At 40.9% G+C, this 24,187-nt stretch overlaps 1 protein-coding gene across 3 annotated transcripts in view; it reads left to right on the top strand.

Annotated features, from left to right (window-relative positions):
* ntng1a (netrin g1a) overlaps window positions 1–22,624 on the top strand; it is a 116,766-nt gene extending 94,142 nt beyond the window's left edge. For 2 of the 3 annotated variants that reach the window (XM_040036209.1, XM_040036208.1), the window contains exons 5-8: window positions 2,319–2,345; window positions 9,267–9,434; window positions 12,981–13,115; window positions 21,163–22,624. In XM_040036209.1, the coding sequence (XP_039892143.1) occupies window positions 2,319–2,345; window positions 9,267–9,434; window positions 12,981–13,115; window positions 21,163–21,419 (587 nt within the window). In that variant the 3' untranslated portion in view covers window positions 21,420–22,624. Of the gene's footprint in view, window positions 1–2,318; window positions 2,346–6,598; window positions 6,644–9,266; window positions 9,435–12,980; window positions 13,116–21,162 lie in introns of all 3 variants that reach the window. The other variant, XM_040036210.1, reaches the window with a different exon arrangement.
* Window positions 22,625–24,187: the final 1,563 nt, after the last annotated feature.

Below are 24,187 nucleotides of genomic sequence, written 5' to 3'. Positions count from 1 at the left end.
TGGCTTTTAGACCGCTGTGATCTGTTTGGCATTTGTGTAGCTGGTACAGTGGAGCCCATAGTGAATATTTTCTCTGTTATGAAGAATATCTCTACTTAAATTGTAAACTTTCTGTGGTGCACTCTAATGAAAGTCTGTACAGTAATAACAAGACCTAGTGATCTCTCTCTCTCACACACACACACACACACACACACACACACACCAGCTCTGCTTCTTTATTTATATCCTTTTCCATTAAACATAGTGGGTCCCCCTGCTAATCTTTCACACTAGATGCAGATAACGTTTGTGTATTATTGCTCTGTCAGCTACTTAACCAGCCCCTCTGTAGCACTGCAAGCCCCCCCCCCCCCCAACCCCACCCCCTTTTTTTTCTTTTTACAGTTCAGTTAAGGACCTAAAATTCTTCGTGAATATCCGGTTTCATTACATGCACATTTATTTCACAGGGGCAGTGGATTTTCATGGATATCTCTATGTACAAAAAAATATGATAACTTCATTGTGATGCTCTCTGTTCATGCACTGCACATTAGGTATTTAACATGAACATATGTGCAGCATATCTGTTGCTCTCTGTGGCTTTAATTAGCGATCAACCTGGACCTGTGTGAAAAGAAGACTAATGAAACACTGCCTCTGGCATGCCCGTCTCCCAACAATTTTTTCATACTTGTTGGCCTCTATTTAGGAAAAACAAAAACAAAAACAAAAAAAACTATTTTTTTCTGTTGCACTGTGTTTTGTGAGGTGGCAGCTTTCATTTGCAAATGATTGTATCCAGCCCAACTTCCCAAATCCGAGTGTGACAATGAAAATGACTGGGATCCTGATGGATTCTGCCTCATCCTTCCTGTCTCAGGGTTAGCATCTGTCCACCCCCTTGAGGTCTGACACCCATTACACTCTGTCTCCATGTGTCAGCATAGACTTTTGTACTTCACGGTTATCAAGCAGGTCATAGCTTTGGCTCCTAAATACAACCGGCAGGCAGAGATCAGAGGAAGAGTGATTGAATGACAGCAGTTTGATCAAAGTGCACGAACACAAACACACACACTCGGGAAACCCTCGTTTCCCCTGAGTACTTGGAGATATTTCGTGACGGCTCCATTAGATGAAAGACCCCACCAAAAATCCTGCACATGTGCCTTCTCAGCTTCTTCAGCAGCAGGTGTGATAGCGAGCGAATGATAGGGGAGATGTGAGCTGGAGGGAGAGTGAGATCTCTTCTTATTTCATTTCTGTTTCTACTGTTTAGAAGAAGTATGGGTACTCTTGCACAGCATGCTTCTCTTTTCATGGCGAGCAGGTTGTTTGTTTTGGTGGGCAGACTGCCTTAATGAGGGCAGGGGGTAGAGCGAATGGGAGGGAGGGCCTCGCCTTAAAGGGATGATTAGAAAAAGTAGAGTTGAGAGCAAATTCCTCTGAAGACAAACGCTGACCAAAAATACACAGCCGGTGCATTCACGTGCCTTTGAGGAATACCGATGCAAACAGAAACGTGGCAGAGTCCTCGGCACTTTGTCTGACATCATCTTTGCTTCGTGCTGTCTGATGCGGCCACAAATGTGCGTCACTCGGTCCTGAGGTCCTAATTAAAACCCAAACCAAGATGGTAGCGGTTGATTCGGCGGAAGAAGCCTGTGAACGTCTTAGCGTGCTCAGATCCACAGCCAGCCAGTGTCCTGGTGTGGGAGAGATCTGGTCACCGTGGGCATGAGACAGACTGTATTATCTGCTCAGCGGCCGCCTGGCTCAAGAGATTGCTCCGTGGAGGGATGGGCGGTTAGGCAACAGGATAAGATATGTCCTGCTTTGGTGTCAGAGACTGAGTTGATGCCATTTGATATTTGCGTGTGTTGGAATACGTGCTGACAACTTAATTCTCATGAAAACAGGCACTGTTCACTAATCACAAAAGTATCCCATGACTGTCATGAGCCTGACATGAGTTTTCCAGTGATTTTTGTGACATTTAGGGGTGTGCACCTTTAGCTGTGGGAGAGGGCAGCAGTGACCTTATCTGACACTGCCAACAGCAGACACATCAAAAGACAAATAACAGAGGAAAACCACGAGACACCAAGCAGACGTAAGGATAAACGGGTACGGGCAACGCCGTTAAATCACGGTGCACACTGCTGGCATTGCTTTAGATGTCGTGGTTTCAGGGGTAGAGTTCAGCAGCATGAATCACGGATGTTGCTGCTGGAAGTCAGTCCCCCGTGAGGACGGATGGCAAAAGTAACTTTTTCTAATGTCTGTGTTATGTGCCTTAATATTAATTGTTGTTTTCTCTTCCTCTCTTGCAGGTATTCCTAGTAACATTGGTCCAGTTAGTAAGTAAACAGTTACAAGTAAACAATATGACTGCTTGATGCTTTGCTTTGCCTACTGTCCCACTCTTCACCGTACACCCCTAAACCCATTGCCAGGTGTTCATTTCTGATTCCAATCTTATGAAAAATCACTCAGCAATTGTCGACTAACCTTTTTTTTTTTGGTTAGGGGGAGGGATAAGCCATAGCTGGGGGCTATATTGTCATAATGTGGGCATATTAATTTACTTTATCCTGATTCAACTCGACCAGATAATACTTGCCTGGCTCTGCATGGCAAATGTCATTTGTTTTTTTTTTTCCCCTCCTTCTCTCCCATGCATTATAAATAAATGGCATCTAGACTTTATTAAAGTGCCAAGACCTCTCTGACAGTGTAATGTCACAGGAGGTCATTTTAATATAAGCCGCAAGCGCCTCGGCTGGTATTATCTTCGTCAAACAGTAGCCCCTCAGGAGGAGGAGGAGGAAGAGAGGTGCCATGTCTCAAGTTACCGCTGCCTGGAAGGCTGTGTGATGCAGGAAACATAGGACTGTATTGAACAAGTCAAAGTGCATTCACAGCCTGGCTCAGTTCGCCTTAATCTTTTTTCTTTTTTTTTCCCATCGCCCTGTTCTTCATGAGTATCCTCTATTCCCGGGGCAGCGGATTGATTAATAAATTGCTTCCTCCATGATGAAGTTACCCGTTAAATTAAGATCAACAGCATTTTTCAATATTTCCAATTATTTGTGAGCTCTTTTTAAGCTCAGTAGTAAATTGCTTTCATTTAATATCCAATTGTGTGCTCAAGCCAGCCCAAGGTTCCCCAAAGGACACATGCGTGCTTGTCTTGTTTTTATCATTTAAAGGCTAAGACGACTTCTGGGCAAGTTTCCTAAAACGTGCTGCGAGCGACGTAGGGATTGTTCCCGGGTGGTTATTAATCAGGCTTTAGTGTGGTAGCTTACTCAGTAAGTGAACACTTGTTATAAAGTCTGATGCTATGACGTCATGAGTCAGAAATGGACATGTGGCCAAGACGACCAATTTCACCCCCCCCACCCTAACCCAACTACAGTCTTCCACTGCTTGCCTCCGAATTGTGCTTCGTCTTCATGCACGGCATTATTAGTGCTTAGTGTGTGTGGGCATGTTCTTCATACATGCTGTGTACATGTACATATTCACTGCTGCACATCCATCCTCTCCGTCCCTTCCAAAATGCCAGGCCAGACCATGTCCAACGGCTGTCCTCAAACCCTTTACAGGGCGGGTGTGCATGCTGATAAGTGCGTGTGTGTGTACGTGTGTGTGTTTTGGGGAGGGAGGATGGGCGATGTAGAAAGGACACTCTGACAAACCAAAGTCTTCGTTTCTCATCCAGATTGGCCCACGGGGATTTAGATTTCTCACGAGTGGCTGTCTTGTTGCAGCAGCCTTCCACAGAACCAACAAAACACAAAAAAATGAAACATGCTGACTGTCTTATTTTTTAAGCACACTGAAGAGGATGAGGCCATTTTCAGCGCAAACACAAACCAACGTTAAGTCGCATTATTAATAAAGTAAGAACAGGCTAAGGGGGAGAAAAGGTTATGATGTCCTTGAGGTTTGTTTTTTTAAGGATTGGAAACAAAGCTACTGTTTGGGGGAGAAAAAACAAAGCCCTGCACTTTTTATGTTGTTTTTTGAAGGTAATTGAATTCCTTATTGACTTTCCTCAATTCTATTTCAAGTTTATTAAGCCAGGCAGAATTGCCTAATGCAGACCATTAAAGTGAAATTAATATTTTAAAAAACAATTCTGGCTCTGCAAGATTGCATTTCATTATAAGTATGGCATTGATTAAAATCCGTCACCACTCATTTCACTCCTGAATATTCCCCATAACAAAATAATTAATGGAACCTAGATGTGCATTACATCCCGTCAGTTGCCAACACAGAAACCCTGTTTCCAAAAGAATGCAAGTTTTGGAAATGTGTAAAATGAAAATAAAATTATTGTTATGATTTGAAACTATATTTCACTGAAAGTGGTACAAAGACAATACATTGAGACTTTCTGGAGCTGTATTACCTTCATGAAATGAGCAAAACCTTCTCTAAAGAAAATAAAATGCCAGCATTGTTGCTTAAGAACCTATATGTATTGTTTAACATTTATAGCATTACTTTATAAATTTGCAAAGTACCCAGTGTACACCAAAGCAGCCATTTACCAGCATGAAGGCTGGATTTTGGACTGTGCACAGATAACATTAAATGCCTGACCTCAGCTCATCTTAAATGAGCTCAGGTTCAGAAAAGGGCAGTTTTCTTTACTTCTTGTTGTCTTCTCCTTTAGCGTGGCTCTTTTGTATTTGCAGCTTTGAACTGTGTTTGCTGAGTGTTCCTGAGCTCATGCAGTGATTTCCAGAACCAAATGTGCTGTTCAAAGGCCCAAGAAGATCGCAGCCTTGTTCATTATGTAAAGAGATGTCTCAATATTCTCTGAATCTACTGATGATATTATGTACCGTGTATTATTAAATCCCTTTCAAATTTAGCACAGAGAATCGTTGTTGAACTGTTTGCACACCCAGTAATACACAGAGGAGCAGACGCCTCTCCATTGCTACCTCTGAGAGGCTTTCTTGCTCTTTTTGATAATCGGTCGTGTTACTGACCTTATGCTAATATAACCAATTAGTTAGGAGATGTTTCAACAGTTGTTTAATATTTTTGTCTTACTTTGTTTTATTTTTGATGCTACACAGGTTCCAGGCTTTTGTTTACTCAGCCTCCTTTACTTGATGCTGGCAGCAAATTTAAAATGATCAAACCTGGATTTTTTTTTCAATGTCTTTGTGCCGTTTTCAGGTAAACGATTTGACAAGGATTGTGCTTTATGTTGAAATACATTTCACACAGCACCACAACTTTTTTTGGAAACAGGTTGTGATTAAATATCATCATACTTTAGCAATTAGATCAGCTGTTCGACATTTCAGATCTAGACTGTGCAGCGTTCTCACCTTTTTTCCCCTCCAAATGTTCCTGGCAGAGCCTTTTTTTTGCAGCTGTTTTGACCAAACGGTTTCACTGCTAAGTGATTATCACACGAACAAAGTATTTCAAAGTAGATTTCAAAAAAGAGCTTTTTTTTAAAAGCTCTTTATTTGTTAATATCTCATTTTCAAACAGCATTTCATTCTGTGACTCGTGTGACTCAGACCCAGCGGAGACGTCAAAGTCGTCACCGATGCCAGAATCCCCACGAAGAATCAAATTCTTCTTTCGTTCGAGCAGTTTTGAAATCAGCACTGAGGGTATTTAAAGCGACTGTCACTCTGTAAAGACATAAAAACCTCAAAACTAATGTTTTATTGAAATCCAGCCCACTTACAAAAATAAATAAAAAAAGAGTCGAAACCATTATTTCACAAGGGAAAAAAGTCATTATTTAAAAGATTGCACTTGGTGAACAGCAGTCATATTCTCCATTCACACATAGTTAGAGTAAGTGGCTTCTTGCCAAGACACCGCTGGATGTTAATTACCCAAGATTGCATGATTCATGGAGTCAATAGCGAAAGGACAGAAAGATCAAGTGAAGAGATGAAGGGGCACGATGAGGAAACTTATCCGTATTCCTCCCTTTGCTTGAGTCCTCTCCATTTCCAACCGCAAAGTATTTCCCTGACACGGAAATACTGACTTGTATGTAATTATGAGGTTATGCTACCCACAGCAGTCCGTCATTCCAAGTCCCAACACCTGCCATTATTTATTCATTGTTATTCCTCCACCAGAAATACACTGTAATTAGATATTGATTACTCAGTCAATGTGATGAATTAAACAAAATGCCCCCTAACGTCTTCATTTGCTATACATAGAGTCCCTTGCATAAATCATGACCTAAATACTAAGTTTAACTGAGTTTGGGTTTTTTTCTTGATCTTTTGTCTTCAGTTTTTTTTCCCACTCATCATTGCCATTGCCATAAACATACAGTTGCACAGCAAGGTCATGGACGTCACACAAATTACATACAACGTCTCTCCGACGTCCTTTTAATGGCTCTTTGGATGCATTCTCTGCCCGTCCATGTCAGCCCTGCCCCATCGTGCTGTTTCCTGATTTACAGATCTGAGTCATGCTGGACATGTTCATATCTCCAGTTGTCTGTGTCCACTACCACATAGTCTCCCCTCTTTAGATGATCTGTAAAGTGCATCACACGAGGACACATCATTAACTCCTGATTTCTCTCAATTGCACGCAGTTCGGCCGAATGTGTCATCCCTAGGTGTCGCTAACCGAAAAGAAGGTAGGCATCTAAGATTATGCAACAATTATGTTTTTGTTTTGCAGATTCATTTACTTCAGGTGTTTGTATAGTTGTCAAAAATGACTCTTTGGTAGCCCAAACTATCCTTCCCTTTTTCCTGGCTTCTTGAAAAGCCCAAAAACATTATAAGTCAGCCTGTCGCACACTGGAGGCTCAAGAGGTTGCTGCAGCTCTGATTTATACATTAACACTGTTTCAGTTAGGTGCTCAGCTCTCAGCACCGTGTTAGCTCATTAGATAGAAAAGCAGGAGAGGTTTCACTTTTGTCTTTTTTTGAAAGTGTTGGGCTCAACTTAGCTTAATCCATCATGTAGATGCCGTGTTCAGCCACCTCACAACTAGCGCACAACCGCTCAGCTCTGTGTTTCCATGACTGCAGCCAAGCGCTCACAATGTATGTGGCAAGGGCTTATGTCACCTGGTACAATGGCAGAGGCCGGGCCCATTATTTCCTTTTCCCCACTGTTTGCTTTATAGCCGTAAAAGAATGGAGGGATTGATGTGTTCACTGCTAGCCAGTTTCCTTACCCACGCAGCTGTGCACAAATTTATAGTGTGAAAATTCTTGGCTGGCCTCCACCGAGGTGGAGAGTAGTTTGTCAGGGTATAGTTTCTGTCTGGGGAAACATACACAGACAGTTTTGAATTATACTAAGCACTTGTTAATGAAATGAAGCGTAAAAGAGGGTCCATAATATTTGAATTGTTGAATCGAAGGCATTTGTAACAGATGCTGCTACACGCAGCCAGCTTCCCTTGGCAATGTCACTCCTTATTTCTCAATGCCATCATTCATCTTTATTGCGTATGTTTCCTTTCTTTTCTTTTCTTTTTTATTGTTATATTTTTATTAGGCGTGATGCTTGGTATCCTTAATTCTCTGGCATTACATGTGTTATGTTGAATTGCAATATCATGGGGTTTTTTTGTTTGTTTGTTTGTTTGTTTCTTTTAATTTGTCTAGTAGCTCCTCAAGTTGCATTGTCCACTGCCCCTTCTGTCCACGTTGCAAACAGCAAGCGAGGTAGGAGCTCTGGAATTCCCACATTGTCCCCCCCCCAATCCCAGATGACACCCAAAGCCTTCTTCCTGTATGAACTGATGTTTCTGTTAACCTGTGAGCTACCCCCCCGCCAACCCTCCCCAACCCTTGTGACACTACCCCAGTGCTAGAGCACTCTGTATCCGTATCTCCAGCTCAGAGCTAGACTGATGGCTTTCACTGGACGACTCATTCATCTATGGAATCGTATTCTAAACACTATAAAAGTCCCTTGGAATCATTTCTTTTTTCACTGAAAATAAAGTGGGTGTTTGAGGCTACAACTATTTTGGGGGGGAACATGTACCTGAGACTTTTTATTCCCTGTGCGTGCATGATTTATAACCTTAGCCTATTTCTAGAAAGGAGAGATTATTTGTCTTCTGAGAGTATGCCTGCAAGAGGGAGGCATCTAATGTAGAGGACCTTAGCTTACATTTGGATAAGACTTGCTGATTTAGGTGAAAGGTAGTGTGGACTGGACTTGCTGTACCTTCGTTTCCGAGACGTGCCGAGTTTATTAGTGTCTGGACAGAGAGAACTGACCTCAATACAGATTCTTAATAAACACAATCCCTTGGACGAAAGCCTCCTGCACTAACCACTTTATCGTGGAGCTGTGAGTGGGCATTCTGTCCAAGCAGCTGCCAGTGTGGCTTAAGGGTCACATCTGTCTGTGCTGTGACACATGGTGTCAGTGGTCACTCAGAGTGATGGGCTGATCCTCACTGGAACAGAGCTGGGGCCGGACACGCCCCATCCTGCAAGCCTTAGGGCAGGACTGCCAGTGAGTATCATGGATTGTAGCAGCTTCGACTCAATATAGCTTTATCTAATTAAGCATGACTGCATAGTAGGCAATGTCACTTTCCCGCCCAGCTGCAATTCACCACACACTCACTTGCCTCGCTGATTGCTTGTTGAAAACTCAGTTGGGTCGGACTAAAAAACAACTAAAGAAATGTTTGTTGGATGAATTAAGGGTTTTAAAGATAAGTAATACATCAGTCATTGCAAAGGGTTTTAAAAGAAAACACAAAGGTTTCATCTCATCCTCTCTTCAGACCAGACAACCGCTGACATTAAGACTTACACAAAAACCTCTAAATTCCCTCACACGCCATTCTCAGCGGCTGAGACATCCATTTCATTCATGGTTTGACCTGCCTCATGCTGCGTGGTGCTCCTGATGTGATCGTGTCTCTGTGCTGTCATTTCAGAGCCTTTGTCGCCTCGTGCTGTGGTGTGCTTGAAGTGATGTGACCTCTCTACTAACGCCGTGGTGTTTTATGTGAAACTTCTGTTTTTTTCTAACTCTGGCCATGCCCATGCGAGACTAATCACGACCAACCTTACCTGTCATTCCCCCCAACATCTTCTCCTCAAACCATCTCCATTTTTAACCTCGCATGCCACGGAGCCTCCATCAGACTTGCTAACCCCACCGCCGTAGCACTCGCTGCAAAAGCAACAATTCCAACGCTCTCGCCCGCGTCTCTTTCTCCTTCTTTTCTCTCCTCCTCCCCTCTCCTCACTTCACACTTGCTCTCTCTTTGCAAGACTGCGAATGCTTCGGCCACTCCAACCGATGCAGCTATATCGAGCTGCTAAACACCGTCATTTGCGTGAGCTGTAAGCACAACACTAGGGGCCAGCACTGCCAGCTATGCAAGCTGGGCTACTACCGCAATGCCTCAGCAGAACTGGACGATGAAAATGTGTGCATAGGTCAGTCCCCCATCCGGGCCCCTTCACCGCCACCACGCTTTCACACTCTCTTCACCTCACCTCCTGTCTCTGACTCCTCATTAGAGAAATTGTCAGTTTCATCCCCAACACGTCATCACTCATACACTCTCCTGTTTCCATGTCCAGTCATCTTCCTCTTTTGCTTCTTCTGCTTTCACACAAGGTTGTTGCTCATAAATCTCCTTGTTAGCCTGGGTGTTAGCAGGTGATGCTTAAGGGAGTCTTTAGCATCATATTAAAATTAGCAGTTTACCATTTATTAAATATACCTTTATTTTTACCTACTAGCTCTCATATATTGTGTTTTATTGTAATCTCTTGCTGCTAGCTAGGTTTTATTTGAAAGGTGTATATTGAAGCCAAAATGATCCTATTTTCAAGGTTTAGCATGTGGGCGAGGTGAGAAAACTATAATTTGAGGAATAAATGTCCTCCTGAATAGCTGCATGGTGATTAGAAATTGGTTAGTGTGAAATGGTCACAACAGCTACATCTGAAACGTTAGCAGGTTTGTGCCTTGTCACAATTTTCTGTACAAATTCTGTCATTAAGGAGAAACAGTTCAAATGTTAGGATATAGCTGAGTTAGATAAGAAAACTGAGAGCACTGTTATGTCTCTATGTTTATTATTAAGGTACAGACAGAAGCATGTTGCCTTAGCTTAGGACATTATAGATTAAGGATAACATTTAGTCTTGCTTTGTCCAAAGGTAACCTTCGAAACCTTGTATGACATGACATATAGACCACAAAGTGTTGAGTGACCCCTCATGTTTTAATATTTTGCTTCCCAGGAGTCAGATTTTCTTATGTTTAAAGTGGTCTTGAGCAATAGTGAGCAAAACACAGGAGTGTTTTTTTGTTAAGCCACTTAACACATGTGAATCACTCAAGCATAAAAAGGCACCTAACCTACGGGATGAATCACTGTTGTGTCCAACATTACAGACAAATGGGAAAGAACCAAATTTAAATTGTGTTTTAGGCACTTTCTTAGTATATGCCAGTTGTGGAATCTACAAAAAAATAAAATAAAATGCCAAGGACAACATAATTTAACAGATATCAAATAGTATTTTTGCACCAACAGGTAGATTCTCAAAGAGCTATTAGCTAAAAGCTTGGCATGTCTGTGCATCACGTGTACCCTTATAAAATCTTAGGAAAGCAGGACAATATAAGAAGCAGGCAGAACTTACAAAAAAACTATTTGCAGCAGATGAACAGTATCTGAAAGTCATGTCCTTAGGAAATAAGAAACAATTCCAGCAAACACCTGACACAGGACCTGAGAGATAGATTTGGCTCTTTAGTTGATCTGCTGATGACCAAACCCGCAACTTGTCTTAGTGGAAAAGTGGCTGTCAACAAGCCATTATCAACAAGCAAGGTAAATAATAAGGGGGGAGCTGAGGTTCTGCCAAATTATACAAGAACTGGACGGAAAATCAGTGGCTACAGGTTGGATGGAGTCTTGAATCCAAATTAAAAATTTTGGACATCATCAATATGTATGAAGGAGGCCAGGAGTGTGGTACAAAATGGAATGTCTACAGCCATCTGTGAACACGGTAGAAGCTCTGTCGTGGTTTGGAGCTGCATTTCAGCCAGTGGTGTTTGGGATCTTGAAAAAATTGCAGAAAAGTTCCAGCAGATTTTGATCCATCATGCAATAGCATCTGGAAAGAAAGAATTTCCAGCATGACAATGATCCCAAACACACTGACAGCATGCCTGGATAGAAAAAGCACGCAGTGGGAGGCTATCAGTCATGGATTGGCCTCCCCAGAGCCCGGATGTCAACATTATTGAAGCAGCGTGGGATCATCTTGACAGAGAAGGAAATAGAAGTTAGCAAACTTCCAAAGAAGAGCTTTGAATTTCCTTCAGGAAGTCTGGAAAACTATTGCTGAAGAGAGTTCAGGCTGTGTTGAAGAATAAAGATGGTTATACCATATACTCATTCCCATGTATGATTACATGTTTGAATAATCACTGCACCTATTCTCCATTTTCCTAGCAAAATATTAAAAACATTTGGAGGTGACTTGTGACTTTCGCACAGTACTGTAGGCTACATAAAATTGGTGGTGGAACTTACAAGCAAATGTATTCAGTATTGTCAAAATACTTGCTGGTGAAGCAAATGCCACCTTTATGGTTATGTCTGAGGTAAAAGGCCATTTCCACTTGGTGTTCCTGTTATTTTGTTCATGACTTTTACGCAGGCATTCATAAAATGCATTATCTACTTTGTCTATGTGTAAAAATTTGCATTTCCTACGGTTCCTAGGGCAGTATCTCGGTTCCCCGTTGAATTTTTTAGCTAGCACATGTAGTGTGAATTCACAGCGCTCAGTGCCAGGTGCATTTGTGAGTCCTGAGGGGGGAGTCTGACAAGCAACAAGAGTTCTGAGAGAAATGTTGCAGCAAAGTCACACCGCCAGTCAGAGGTGCCACACAAGTGCATATGTCATATACATGAAATGGCCTCAGGAGCAGCAGCTGAAACCTGTCACAAGGCATTAAAAGTCGCCGAGGCGTTACTGCGTGCCAAACTCGCCGTCACCCTGCCTCTCTCTCGCTGACCCCCCACTTTGTCACTTGCCGTCACCTCTCTCCTCTTGCCTGACCCCTGGATGTCACTCAGGCGCAGCCGCGTGCAGCCAGCACAGACACAGAAGGTGCAATGTGATGGTCAGGGACTGTCAAAATAAGTGTCACTTTGACTGCAGAGTGTTCCAGGTGCTCTGAAAAGTGGGAAGGTCAGTTGAGTGTGAGGCACTAGAGACTGGGCGTGTTGCTTTCATGAAACACTTTATGTTCAAATTGCAGCCAGAGCACCGCTGTCTTCTGTTTGTAATAGGCAATTAAAGATGAAGCCAAATTCATATCAAAGGATAACAATAAGTCTACAGAGCCATTTAAAAATTAGAGGGAATTAAAGAACATATTACTACAATGCCCATTTCAATGTACTCTCTCATTCCTCTGGAACATTCAGTCTTTATCTTTGTCTCATATCATTATCCATCTCTACCTTCTCATCACATTTCCTGTCTTCTCTTGCCATCTTTTGCTACCTCTACCTGTTTGAATGACTCAGATTTTGGAAGAGCATGTTCAGATAGGCTCACTTTGTCCATCTAAAAAGAAAAAATCAAAGCTACTGATAGTGCTTTGCATATCTGCTCATTGCACGCTGTGTTCTTTAAAACAGCCAAATTAATGCTATATTAATTACAAGTATGTTGTAATGAATAGAAAATGTTCATGTATCTAGAGCCAGCTTCATTCTCACTCATTCTGTCTCCATTACAGTTGAAATGGTAGCATTTTTCCCTGTATGAGTCTTTAAATCTATTCCCATTCTTTTACCAGTTATAATAATCAAGCACCTTCTTAAGCTAGAGCTCGAGGACCGCAGACCACGCTGTGAAAATCCTAGACTTGTGCTGGGAAGTCAAAGCACTACCCTTTTTTTCTCCAGCCTGTGTGTGTATGTGTGTGTTTTGTTTTTCCAGAATGTAATTGTAATCCCTATGGCTCAGTCAATGATCGCTGTAATGGCACAGGATTTTGTATATGTAAGGAGGGCACTACAGGGCCTAAGTGTCAGGAGTGTCTGCCCGGCTATTTGTGGGACAATGGCTGCAAATGTAAGTAGAACCGTAACCCTCCCCGTGCAGCTCCTGACTGTTCTCCCCCTCAGCTGTGTCTTTCTCTTCTATTCTCTCTCTGATGTCTTTTCTCTCTGCGTGATTCCTGAAGCTTTGGCTGGAAGAAAAAGAAACAAAAAAAAAAACACTGCACACGTGCAAGACTGCCCAGCTGCCTTGACAAACACAGAGCTAACACATAACACCACCTAACCCGATATATACGAAGCCATTCCTTTCATAGCCTGTACCTGCATTTCACACTCGCTGTGGCTGCATTACCAGCGTCGAATCAGCAGGCGCCGTTTATGGCTCAAATAGAGAGAAAGCAGTGGAATGACGGGATGCATGCTGCTCGGTAACTCAGTTATTCAGGCGTGTCGCACACCAGCAACACAACAGCTGAGTCAATATTGACTGCTTGACAGGCTGCCTGTGATCTGTTTGAGTAGCCATCACCCCTTCACAGTCCACAACAGGACAATGTCATCCAACATCAACATTTTCTTTTAAAGGGGAATGCAGGTCGTTTTGAGTTCCAGCCCATTTATTACTGTCTACACTTTATATTTCCCCTGCTCGTTTTGCAGTGCATGCCCTATGTATTTTTTTTTTTTTCAAATGTCACCAATTTTTCATTGTTTCCTTCAAGTCAAATCTCAGTGACAAACCTGCAAGAGGTAGACAAAATAGAGTAAACACTTCAGGATGATGGATTTTAACTCTCTGACAAAGAACTTTAAAGACTGAAAACATCATTGCAAACACTGTTTATGCTCCAGGCACGCATTACTAGGCCTCTTTGGATCTATCTGACTAGTCGAGCGCTGGTTTAAAAAGGCTCGCGTCAATTTTTTTTGTCAGAACAGGTGATAATTGCTTCTAATTGGCGGTCACCCACCGCGACCCATCTTTGTATCAAGTTAGCTCAGATTAATAGGCCTTTTCAACACGACAGTGACATCTATTTGCCCGCCTCCTGCAGCTCAACATTAATCTCTGTCCCGACTAACAAAGGCGTCCTAAACGAGGCACTTCAATAGAGTACGAGGACGTGATTTTGAGATTAAACAGCGACTCCACACTTTTATTACATCCTACAGAAAAGCCAAAAAAAGGGAAAATTTTAATTTAAAGAAATAATTTTTGGTAGTGTAATTTATTCTAGCTTTCTTCATTAGAGAAGTTTGATCGCTAGATATTAATTCTGTGAATTACATTGCCACTGTTTGCTTCAGGTTTCAACATCATTCTCGTGTATCCGAAATATTTGGACTAAAATTGGCTGATGTCTGAGTTTTACTGACTGGAGAGAAAAATATCACTATTTTAGAAAGTTTAAGTGTCAATCTCTGAATATATATCAATCTAAAACATTAAAGTGCAGGAAAAAAAAAACGTTTGTGATCTGAAGCTGATTCCTTTGCTTCTTCATGTGGATATTAAGTGATCATCGGCATAAGTAGAGTGTAATCTCGTGTTATCAATTAGTGAATTTATTGGGAAACACCCAATAAATAAACAGTGTGAACATTTGTGAAAAAACAAAAGAAGGTATATCATTGTGAACATGTTTAAAACACATGGCTTAATATTCACATCACAACAACAGTTACCTCAAGGTGCTTCATATTGTAAAGTAAAGACCCTACAATAATGTTAGAGTAACTAAAACAGCACAGAGAAAAATCGATTCCATATAAGGCAAAGTATCACTTTTTTCACAACAGCAAACTCAACATGCAAGGCAGGCAAAGTGCGCTCAGCATGTTCTGTTTTATCTGTGGTGCTGTGGACGGAGATGAGATTGGTTAAAGTAAAGGGCTTCACCGAAGGAGCCACTTACAGCACTTGTCACGACTTTCTGAGATGCACTAAGTGTCACGATTTCATTATGCGAACTGTATCAATACAACACGAGCAGATAGAAGCGTTTCCCATTGAGTATATAGCGAATTACCCCCGCTGCTTATACTGTGTTTGTTAGCGTCCAACTTAAGAAAGCGAATGCTTTAAAGTCTGCTGCATTGTGATTTAAATTCAGTGTAAAATGAGTCACTTGCTTTTTTTAGTGGTTCTCGACACAGAAAGACATTCATTAAAATTCGCTGTTTTTTGTGACTGTACTAATATATTCTGTGTGTACAGTGCAAAGACACTGTCAGCATGGAAAAATCTGCTTCAAACAAAAGGTGAGAGAGAGGCGTCCTAGCATGACCTGCAACGTGAGGCGCACAACCCAAACCTAATGATGTACCGAGAACGCTGAGTGGTACAAAAGCAGGAAAAAGCATTTAACGTAAAAATGTTTAAAACGGCGAAAGAATGTTTTCGTAGAGAGGCGGCGCCAAGGTAAACATATAGGAAGCCACACACAGCGGGAGTGAGCACGGAGCAGATCAGTTTGTATTTGTCAGATGAAGCAGTGATCAGAAAATCCACAAACATTACTGTTTGAAGTGTTTGTATGCTCTCAAAACTTCAAACTCTATATCCAAGAGGTCTGAGTAATACTTCACTTAAAAAGCTGCTAAAGTTAAAGATCCGCTCCAGACACGATGAAAGGTATAATACTGGGATTTGCATAGTAATGTCGGTCTGAAAAGAAGTTCAATTACATCTACACCTTCTCCCTGATTAAAATAGTAACACAAAAAAATCCAGAATGTCTTAACATGTAAATATTTTTTGGTCTTTAAGATTTAACTACTTGGTATAAAATTTCTCCTACATCACTCAAACAACAGCTCAGAGACATTCTCATCACATGAATTTGAAGACAGTCTCCGAAAAGGTCAAATATCTCAATGTTTTCAGCACAAACATACTTTGATTGCTTTAATATCTTTTGCCTACAAATAAAAGGCAAAGAGGTTCCTTTGTATTGAGGTTGTAATTTACTGCTTGTGCACTGACTTTTCTACATTGATCAAAGTATTGGTGGCATTTCAAAGAGTGCAACATCCAAAGAAGGGGGATCTTTTAGCTGTAAATGTCATAGAGACTGTATTAGTATGCTCATATCGAGAAAAAGAATAGCATAGTATTGCTATATTCCTGACTGGATTTTTTCCCCTAGAGATTGATTTTTCTTCTTCTTCTTCTTCTTTTTTGGGTTGTTTTTTTTTTTTGTTTGTTTGTTTGTTTGGTCACTGAAAAAATTCCAGGCTCTGCTGCTCTGGCAGTAACACAAATGTGAAGTTTTTCACTGGAGTTTGATTCATCGCCCCAACAACAAATGAGCCACAAAAGCACCCATAGCAGTGCTTTCACTTCACAAAATGTCCTCTAAAGTAGGAAAGAGAACGAGAAACCCCCAGAATAATGTTAGTCCAAAACCACTGAGTGATTCTATGGCTGATGTGGGAAAACTTTTTAGTCTCGACCTTCTTCTGCATCCCCGCTGCTGCTGCAGGAGTTCTGTGCGTTGACGAGACGCCGTCTGCATGCAGAGCGGGGAAAAATGCAATTAAAACTTAAATCTCTCGTCAAACACATCACTTTCCCAGACAGGCGCACCTAGTTCATCGGCCCCTTCTCTAAATATTATCACTCATATCAAAAGCAAACACAACAAATCTTGTCTTTTACTGCCTGTGCCGGCTCTGTTTATGTGCAGTAATGCAAAATGGTTAATGTGAGAAAATGAAATCAGATAAAGGTGCGGGACAAGAAGTTCCTACTTCTGCTGTGTTTTCAATCTTACAACACTGAACGTGATCATTCTTGTTTGTCATTATTTTTTTTATATCTTGATGATTTTATTGATCTTTTTTCCTTTTTTTTTTTTTTTTTTTTTTTTAAATCATCACTATCTATTTGTCTTTATAGTCCCTTCAGCTGATGAATCACTCTGCTTCCAGGGAATAGCCATGACCTAAAATTTCCTTTAGAATGAACTAAAATTTCCTTTGAACAGAAAGATTCTTAAAATTATTTTAATGGGATTATTCTGAAAATAAGAAAAAAAAACACTTAGCAACCACCAGTCGCTATGGAGAAATTTGTGGTTGCTGGAGGTTGGTGGTAGTTGCTGTAAAAAACCCCATTCAGGCAGGCCTCCCCCTCTGTACCCAGCTGGTTGCTAGGCAACAATATGTATTTGTCAGCCTGTTGGTGAGGGAGGTTGCTGGCCATCGCAAATCAGTCACAAAGAGGTATACAGTGCTGCACTAAAAACTTCTATATGATCTTTTCAGTTTTGGATTCAATTTTTCAATCACAACAACAGTCGCCTCAAAGCGCTTTATATTGTAAGGTAGAATCTACAATAATGCATACAGAGAAAAAAACAACAATCCAATCATATGACCCCCTATGAGCAAGCACTTTGGCGACAGTGGGAAGGAAAAACTCCCTTTTAACAGGAAGAAACCTCCAGAAGAACCAGGCTCAGGAAGGGGCGGGGCCATCTGCCGCAACCGGTTGGGGTGAGAGAAGGAAGACATGAGACAGGATAAAGACAAGCTGTGGAAGAGAGCCAGAGATTAATAACAAGTACAATTCAATGCAGAGAGGTCTATTAACACATGAGTGAGAAAGGTGACTGGGAACACACACTCCGGTCTGCAAACACTTGCCAGCTTCTTGCTAAGCAGTCTTTCTGCTGTCCTCCTTTCCATTCACCCCCAGCTGGCAGCTGCAGATGACTTCCCATCCTTGAGCCCGGGAACGTTTCCTTCCCGCTGTCACCTTGCTCATGGGCGATCATCTGATTTTGGGGGCTTTCTCTATATGGTGATAGGGTCTTTTCCTTACAATATAAAGCAGCTTGAGGTAACTGCTGTTGTGATTTGAAGCTATAAAAATACAACTGAATTACACTGAATTGAAACAGTGAAATCAGAGACTATTTGTCTTAGTAAGTAAACGCTGTATGTTTTCAAACATGTTGATTGGAGCAGGGATACACATTTTTCCAATGGGGGTCACTGACTAGTCTAAAGTCCAGTGTGACTGAAGCCTAACCTATCAACAACCAATCAAATTGCTGAAAATGTAGTTTTTACCTCAAATTTAGACAAATTAATCGAATCTCACCTTCAAAATGTTCCAAGCTTTAATCAACAAGTTAGGAAGTGGTTGTCTGTAAGTATGGATTACTTTCCTGAACATAGACTAAATCCGACGTTGCTTATATCAAACAGCAAGTCTGATTTGGCCTTAAAGACGTGCCTTTTTAAAGACGTGATCATATCTTATCAGACTAGGATAGTTTGAGATTTTTAGTCCAAAAAAGTGGGCATTCACAACCGTGTCCAACGTCTTTTTTCCAATTATTTTTCTAATCAATTTAGAGCACATTCTGAATAAAAGCCAGTCTGAATATTCTTAGAAATTCGCGTTATCATTCTATTGTGACAGCAAGGAAGGATAAGATAGACGAGACGAAAGGTTATTGTCTAATTAAAGGAGTCTCTCCTGTGTACTGATCATATCAAGGCCTCATGATTCTTTAATTAATACATTTGATCGCTCTTCCTTGTCATCTCGAGGAGACAATCTAATTACCAAGTTTAGCCGCTGCCTCATCACAGAGAGCAATCAAAGTGAACAAAGGCTTTCCATAGAAAGAGTCTGTTTTGCAGTCTCATATTGACTCATTACTGTAGTTTCTCCTGAGTGGTTGAGGTGGTCATGCAATTGATGTGTCAGATGAAAAAAACAAAACAGGGGGAACAAAGATAGAGTTCAGATGTCTTATTTGGATGTAGTTGTGCATGGTAATTGGTGAGCTGTGGCCTGGAGCGAAACTTACTGAGCCAAACAGCAGCTCTCTTTTCTCCCACGAAACACAAATAGGATTCGCACAGTCAATGTTTCTTAACAAGGCTCCCATCAAAGCTCTATTTGGCTATTCCTGTGAGACAGCATGCATCCAATCCTGATTATTAGGAGAGAGGTCTTATATTTGTTTGTGATATTTATGTCCCATAGAGTTCATAGATTGCTCACCGCATTGTTTTCCACTCCTATAAAGGACTGAAATGGGCAGAAGTGGCCCCTGTGTTTATCAGTGTTTATTTGTCTCTGTTGGTTTATTAGTTTGTGCAGCGCAGCTTTGTTTGCCTCCAGCTTGCTTGACAGCTTGCCTCCGCTGGGAATAGAGTGGCCTCGGTGTCCCAGCTCTAAATATACACCAATTTTCACCTGACGTTCAGTTTGTCTAAAGTCAGTGGTGTTTGGGGAAAGCCTCGCAGGCTTTGAGGAAAGTGTGGATTTCTGTGCTGTAACGTAGCTGATTTGATGGGGCTTGAATAAGGTTTTGGTATTAAACAAATAGACGCGTCTTTTTAGATGCTGAAAAAATATCCTGAAACCTGAAATTTGGTGTTGTTTAAAGATTAGAGGCTGTAAAGTTAAACTGATGGGGAATATATGAAATGTTTCAGAGTCATTTAAGTAATAATGATGAAAAAAGACTGTGAAATTAATTTCAAGTGGCATTATACTCTTTAAGAGGTGATTAAAAGATAAAGCCAGTGTTCACCACCTTTTAATTACATGTGTATATATTCATTAGAGTTTATTAGCACTTGTATAGCGCCTAAGATTAATCTCAGCCTCTGTGTACAGTACATCTTTACCACAGCTCGAAGCAACAACATTACACAACATTTTCGCTGTCTTACAAACGTGTTTTGTTCAAATTTTACATCACATTTAATTATTTTCCTATATAAAATAGTCAATTTCATTTAATACTTTAATTTTATAATTTTACTAGATTTAATTATTAGATATGACATATAATCTATATTTCATACATTTTACAATCCAAAATGTGCCAAATGTTGAAGCAATACTTGAACATGTTGGAAAATATGCTTATTTGATTTCTTGAGTTTATTAAGAGATCTAAGCCTCTGCACATTAAATAGATCAAAACCAGGCTGTGCCAGCTAATCTGAATGTGCTCAAAGGTTTCAAAGACAAAGAGCATTGCCCACCAGCACCCATGAAACTTACTTATTAAGGGGTGATGTTACAACTTAAAATTATTATGCATTTCAGTTGTTATAGAAGCCATTTCCCTAAAACTACACGCTTTGCCAGTGTGGGGTCATGTAGTGTCAGGATTTGGTACATGCAAATGTAGATGGAGGCCATTGTGAGAGATGTTTAGTGTCTGAGTGGCCATAGTGGAAGAAATCTGACTCTTTTGCTTGAGTCGACCCACAATTCATTAAGGGAAGTTATGTTGCCCTACTTCATTTAGTACGCAGTTAGCTTAAAAACTATTTGGTTGCACAGATTGTCAGTAGTTTCTCTTATGCAAAGACTTGAGGGGATGTTGATGAGTTAGTGATTAATTCAGCAGTGTACTGATTGTAAATTCTGTTAGGTTGCTTTTAGACTTGTTTTTGTTGTCAAGAACAGTGATGAGTTTTAGCCGTGCAGTAGCCACCAGCACAGCAGCTAGCATGGTTCTCAAAATGCTTAATATGGCAGCGTTCCCGTATAAAACAAGAACTTAAATGTGGGTTAGATATGTGAGGCTATAAAGACCAAGCCCCTCATGAGGAATGCAGTTTCATATAGGTACACTGTTGTAGATCATGCTAGCTACATGGAAGATTAATGGTTTTAGGCTACCGAATCTAACTACATTTACTTTACTGTAATTTAATGGCAGCATGTGTTGGTGTATAGATTATGGGCAAATAACCACCCATGAAATTATAGACTACACAATTAGGACAGTATAACCCAATTTCCAGTCTTTGGGCTAAGCCTTGTCTCCATATTTACTGTACTGTAACTATCAAGACCATAAATAAGCATATTTTCAAATTTAAGATTTCATAGACATCAAAAATGGAATAAAATGTGGCAACGCTTTACTTGAAGAACACTTTTTGTCAGTCTTTGATTCCATAATTGGCCATCTTTAAAGCTTCTGCTGTGATGTTTGATAATGGGAGCTAATGAGAAGAGAATCTCCTTCATGCACCAGAACACACTTCAAGTAAAGTGTCACCCAAACACGTGTTTGTGTGTTAAATTCTCACACGTCTTTCCTGTCTTTACATTGCTTCCACCGCAGCCCGGGTGTGTGACAACGAACTCCTGCGCTGCCAAAATGGTGGGACGTGTATCAGCAACGTCCGCTGCAGCTGTCCAACGGGCTATACGGGTTTGCTGTGTGAGAAGCGCCGCTGCGAGTCAGAGCTGGGAGGCTGTGGGGGCCCAGATTCAGGCCAGGCTCACCTGACACCTCCATCCACCTCCAGGCTGCTGCTGCTCCTGCTGCTAGGCTCGGCTCTGCTGAGAGGGGTCTCCTGCCGGCCCGCTGTGCTCTAAAGTGACCCATTACCTGGTGGGAGTCGCACACTTCCCACCTTCTCCACCTTAACCCAAGCTCATCCCCCTCCCCTTTCAGATAATCAACAACCATTTAAAAAAGAACAACCATGAGCTTTCTGGACTGTAATGTTCTGAGCTTCTCCGCCTCCAGACTCAATGGACACTCGCACTGACAATAAAGGGAATGTGCCAGTCAAATGAGTGCAGAAGCTTTTCATTTAATTTCAAAGAATATATAGAAATAATTAAAAAGAAAAACTATACTTCTAAAAAAAATACAGATATTATTAGAAATATGAGTAACTGAGGGTTTGCCTAACAAAAGTAAAATGAGCAGAGAATGGTGAGTCCCACCCCGACCCCTACCCTACCTCTCTCCTTCCCCCCAAAAGCCATACCAGGTACAGTACACGAGCCCCCTTCGATTTTGAGAGGAGATAACTAAAGATGACAGACTCGTTCACTTCTTCTCATATTGCCACGGCAACAACAGCTGCGACCAATCAGCTCTCGCACAAGCCGACGGTGGCCGCCGACCCCTTTGGGATGCTTCTGTGCGTTGTTAATGTTGGCTGGACTGATGCCGAAGAAAAACAAAAAAAAAAAAAAAAAACAAAAAAAAGCAAACCTGTCCCCGCCGCTGAATGGCAAAGACTGGCCTCAGAAACAAACCCGTTACACTTCAGCGTGATAACAAACAGAAAGAGGTGAAAAACCCCAGGACGCATTCTTTGCTGTCAGTGCATTGTGGATAGAAGGAAATCTGTCCGGACTGCCACATTGTGACACAAAACCTTGCCCACGTTGATCCCTCTCTGTCTCTATCTTTCTGTCTCTCCTTCGAGCTCGGCCTCATCCTCTCGTTCATCCCCCTCCCTTCCCTCCGATCCTAGTTCCACCCCCAGACGCCGCCACTGACCTGTGCTTTCGTGAACGTTACTCTGTAAAACCCTTGTTGGTTGAAAGATTCTTTTGTCCAATGTTAGTGATGCACATGTAAGAATCCCCCGTCCCATCCCTCGTCCCCCTTTCCTCTCTTCCGAAAAGATACTCCAGTGAAGCTGTCTGATTCTTTTTCTATCTTAGAGCCACCACTCTCCCTACTGTCATGGTCAGGGGATAGTATTCACCTGAGCAGACGAGAAGTGCATAGAAAACCATCAGTGTATTTGCAAGTTCTTTTCTCGACAGATCAAACAAAACAACAAAAAAACAACAAAAAAAGAGAGTCATGTAGTCCTTTTGTATCTTTGCCGAACTGTGATTGAAAAAAAGGCAACCTGTATCTATTTAAGTCATTCAAATGCAGAAGCAGTTGGGTTGTTTTTTCTCTCTCTTTCTCTTTTATTTTCACTTCCTTTTTCACCTTTTCTGTTTATTACTTTTCGTTGTGCAGTTGATTTTCCTTTGTATTGGCAACGTGCTGGCATCAAAGAATATCAGTTTACATATACAGTATTAATAAAGTGTAATAAAATCCCACCAAAGGACATTATAAATGTTTTGTTCTTGCTTTAACACTTGAGAATTTAAATGAATAAAAGGTTAAAAAATTAAGCCCGTGTTGATCTTTTGTTCGTGCTAAGAAAGAAAAGATGCGATCGCTGTTTTTTTCCACATCATAAGAGCATCGCTGCGGAAATCATCCATTCAAATTTAGTAGCTGTTTGGAAATTTAAATAATGACAATTAACCACATTGTAGAAATATCGGCAAACAAACACAACAATTTTAGCTTTAATGACTTTATCAAAGTGACAAATGGAATATGCAAGTTTTCTTATTTTTTTGCTATAAATGATGTCTGTATATATTAAAAAGAAGGTCTTTAGAAAACACAATTTCTATTATAGCTGGAAAAATCATACTGAGACTACATTAACATTTCAATAAAATGCAATAAAGTCATTTCAGTCCAGACTGCAAGAGAGCACAGCCTGCATAGAATAACTGTATAATAATCTGCACAGAGACATGTTTGTGTGGATGTGTACATATAGCATACATAGTAATATTGTGTAGTTCTGCTTTTTCACAAAAGCAGCTGTTCGATTAGAACCTATTCATGCACAAATGCCTTATAATCCAAAAAGATATCATGACAATAGATCATGCCTTTCACTTAAAGCTTTCATGTACTTTATAATGGCTGCTTTTATAATCCATGCATTCACAGTCTCGCGCTAATCTGCCTTTTTGTAATATACAAATAAAGTCAAACTTAACCACTAGAAATATGTGTTTATGATGTCCACGAATGCATTCCCATCTTAATTAGAACTGCACACGCAGTATAAAGGGGCACGCAGCTTCTGTTACTTCTTAAAATTGCTGACACTTCAAATAAATTAATATGCGATACGTGAAGCGAAAGCCCCAAAGAGGCAAACCTGACAAAATGATAGCATAAAAGTCTGTGTATCAGCTTTTGCGATATTTCCGTGCTATTTATCTTGAATTCAATCTGGTAAAGATTTGTTTCAGTGGGCATGCATTGTCGGAGGCACCAAATTAAATATTTACAACTATCGATGTGTCCCGGAGAGCCTGTGTTCAAAGTTTATATAGTGGGTCTTGTCAGACACTCGACAGTTCATCCATAACCTAAAATATTCAAGCCATTGCTCCAGCTTTTTTTTTTTTTTTTTTTGCTTTCCTTTTTTTCCCAAGTTTAACTCAAAGGGAGGAAAAGAACTTAGGGCCACTGATTGTTCTGCTAATGCATCAATAACAAAAACAACAGATGCTTGCTTCCTGGCAAGTTG

This window comes from Simochromis diagramma, unplaced genomic scaffold, assembly GCF_900408965.1.
Source record: "Simochromis diagramma unplaced genomic scaffold, fSimDia1.1 OVJJ01000271.1, whole genome shotgun sequence".
Lineage (NCBI taxonomy): Eukaryota > Metazoa > Chordata > Actinopteri > Cichliformes > Cichlidae > Simochromis > Simochromis diagramma.
This window is presented reverse-complemented; position numbering and strand designations above follow the sequence as displayed.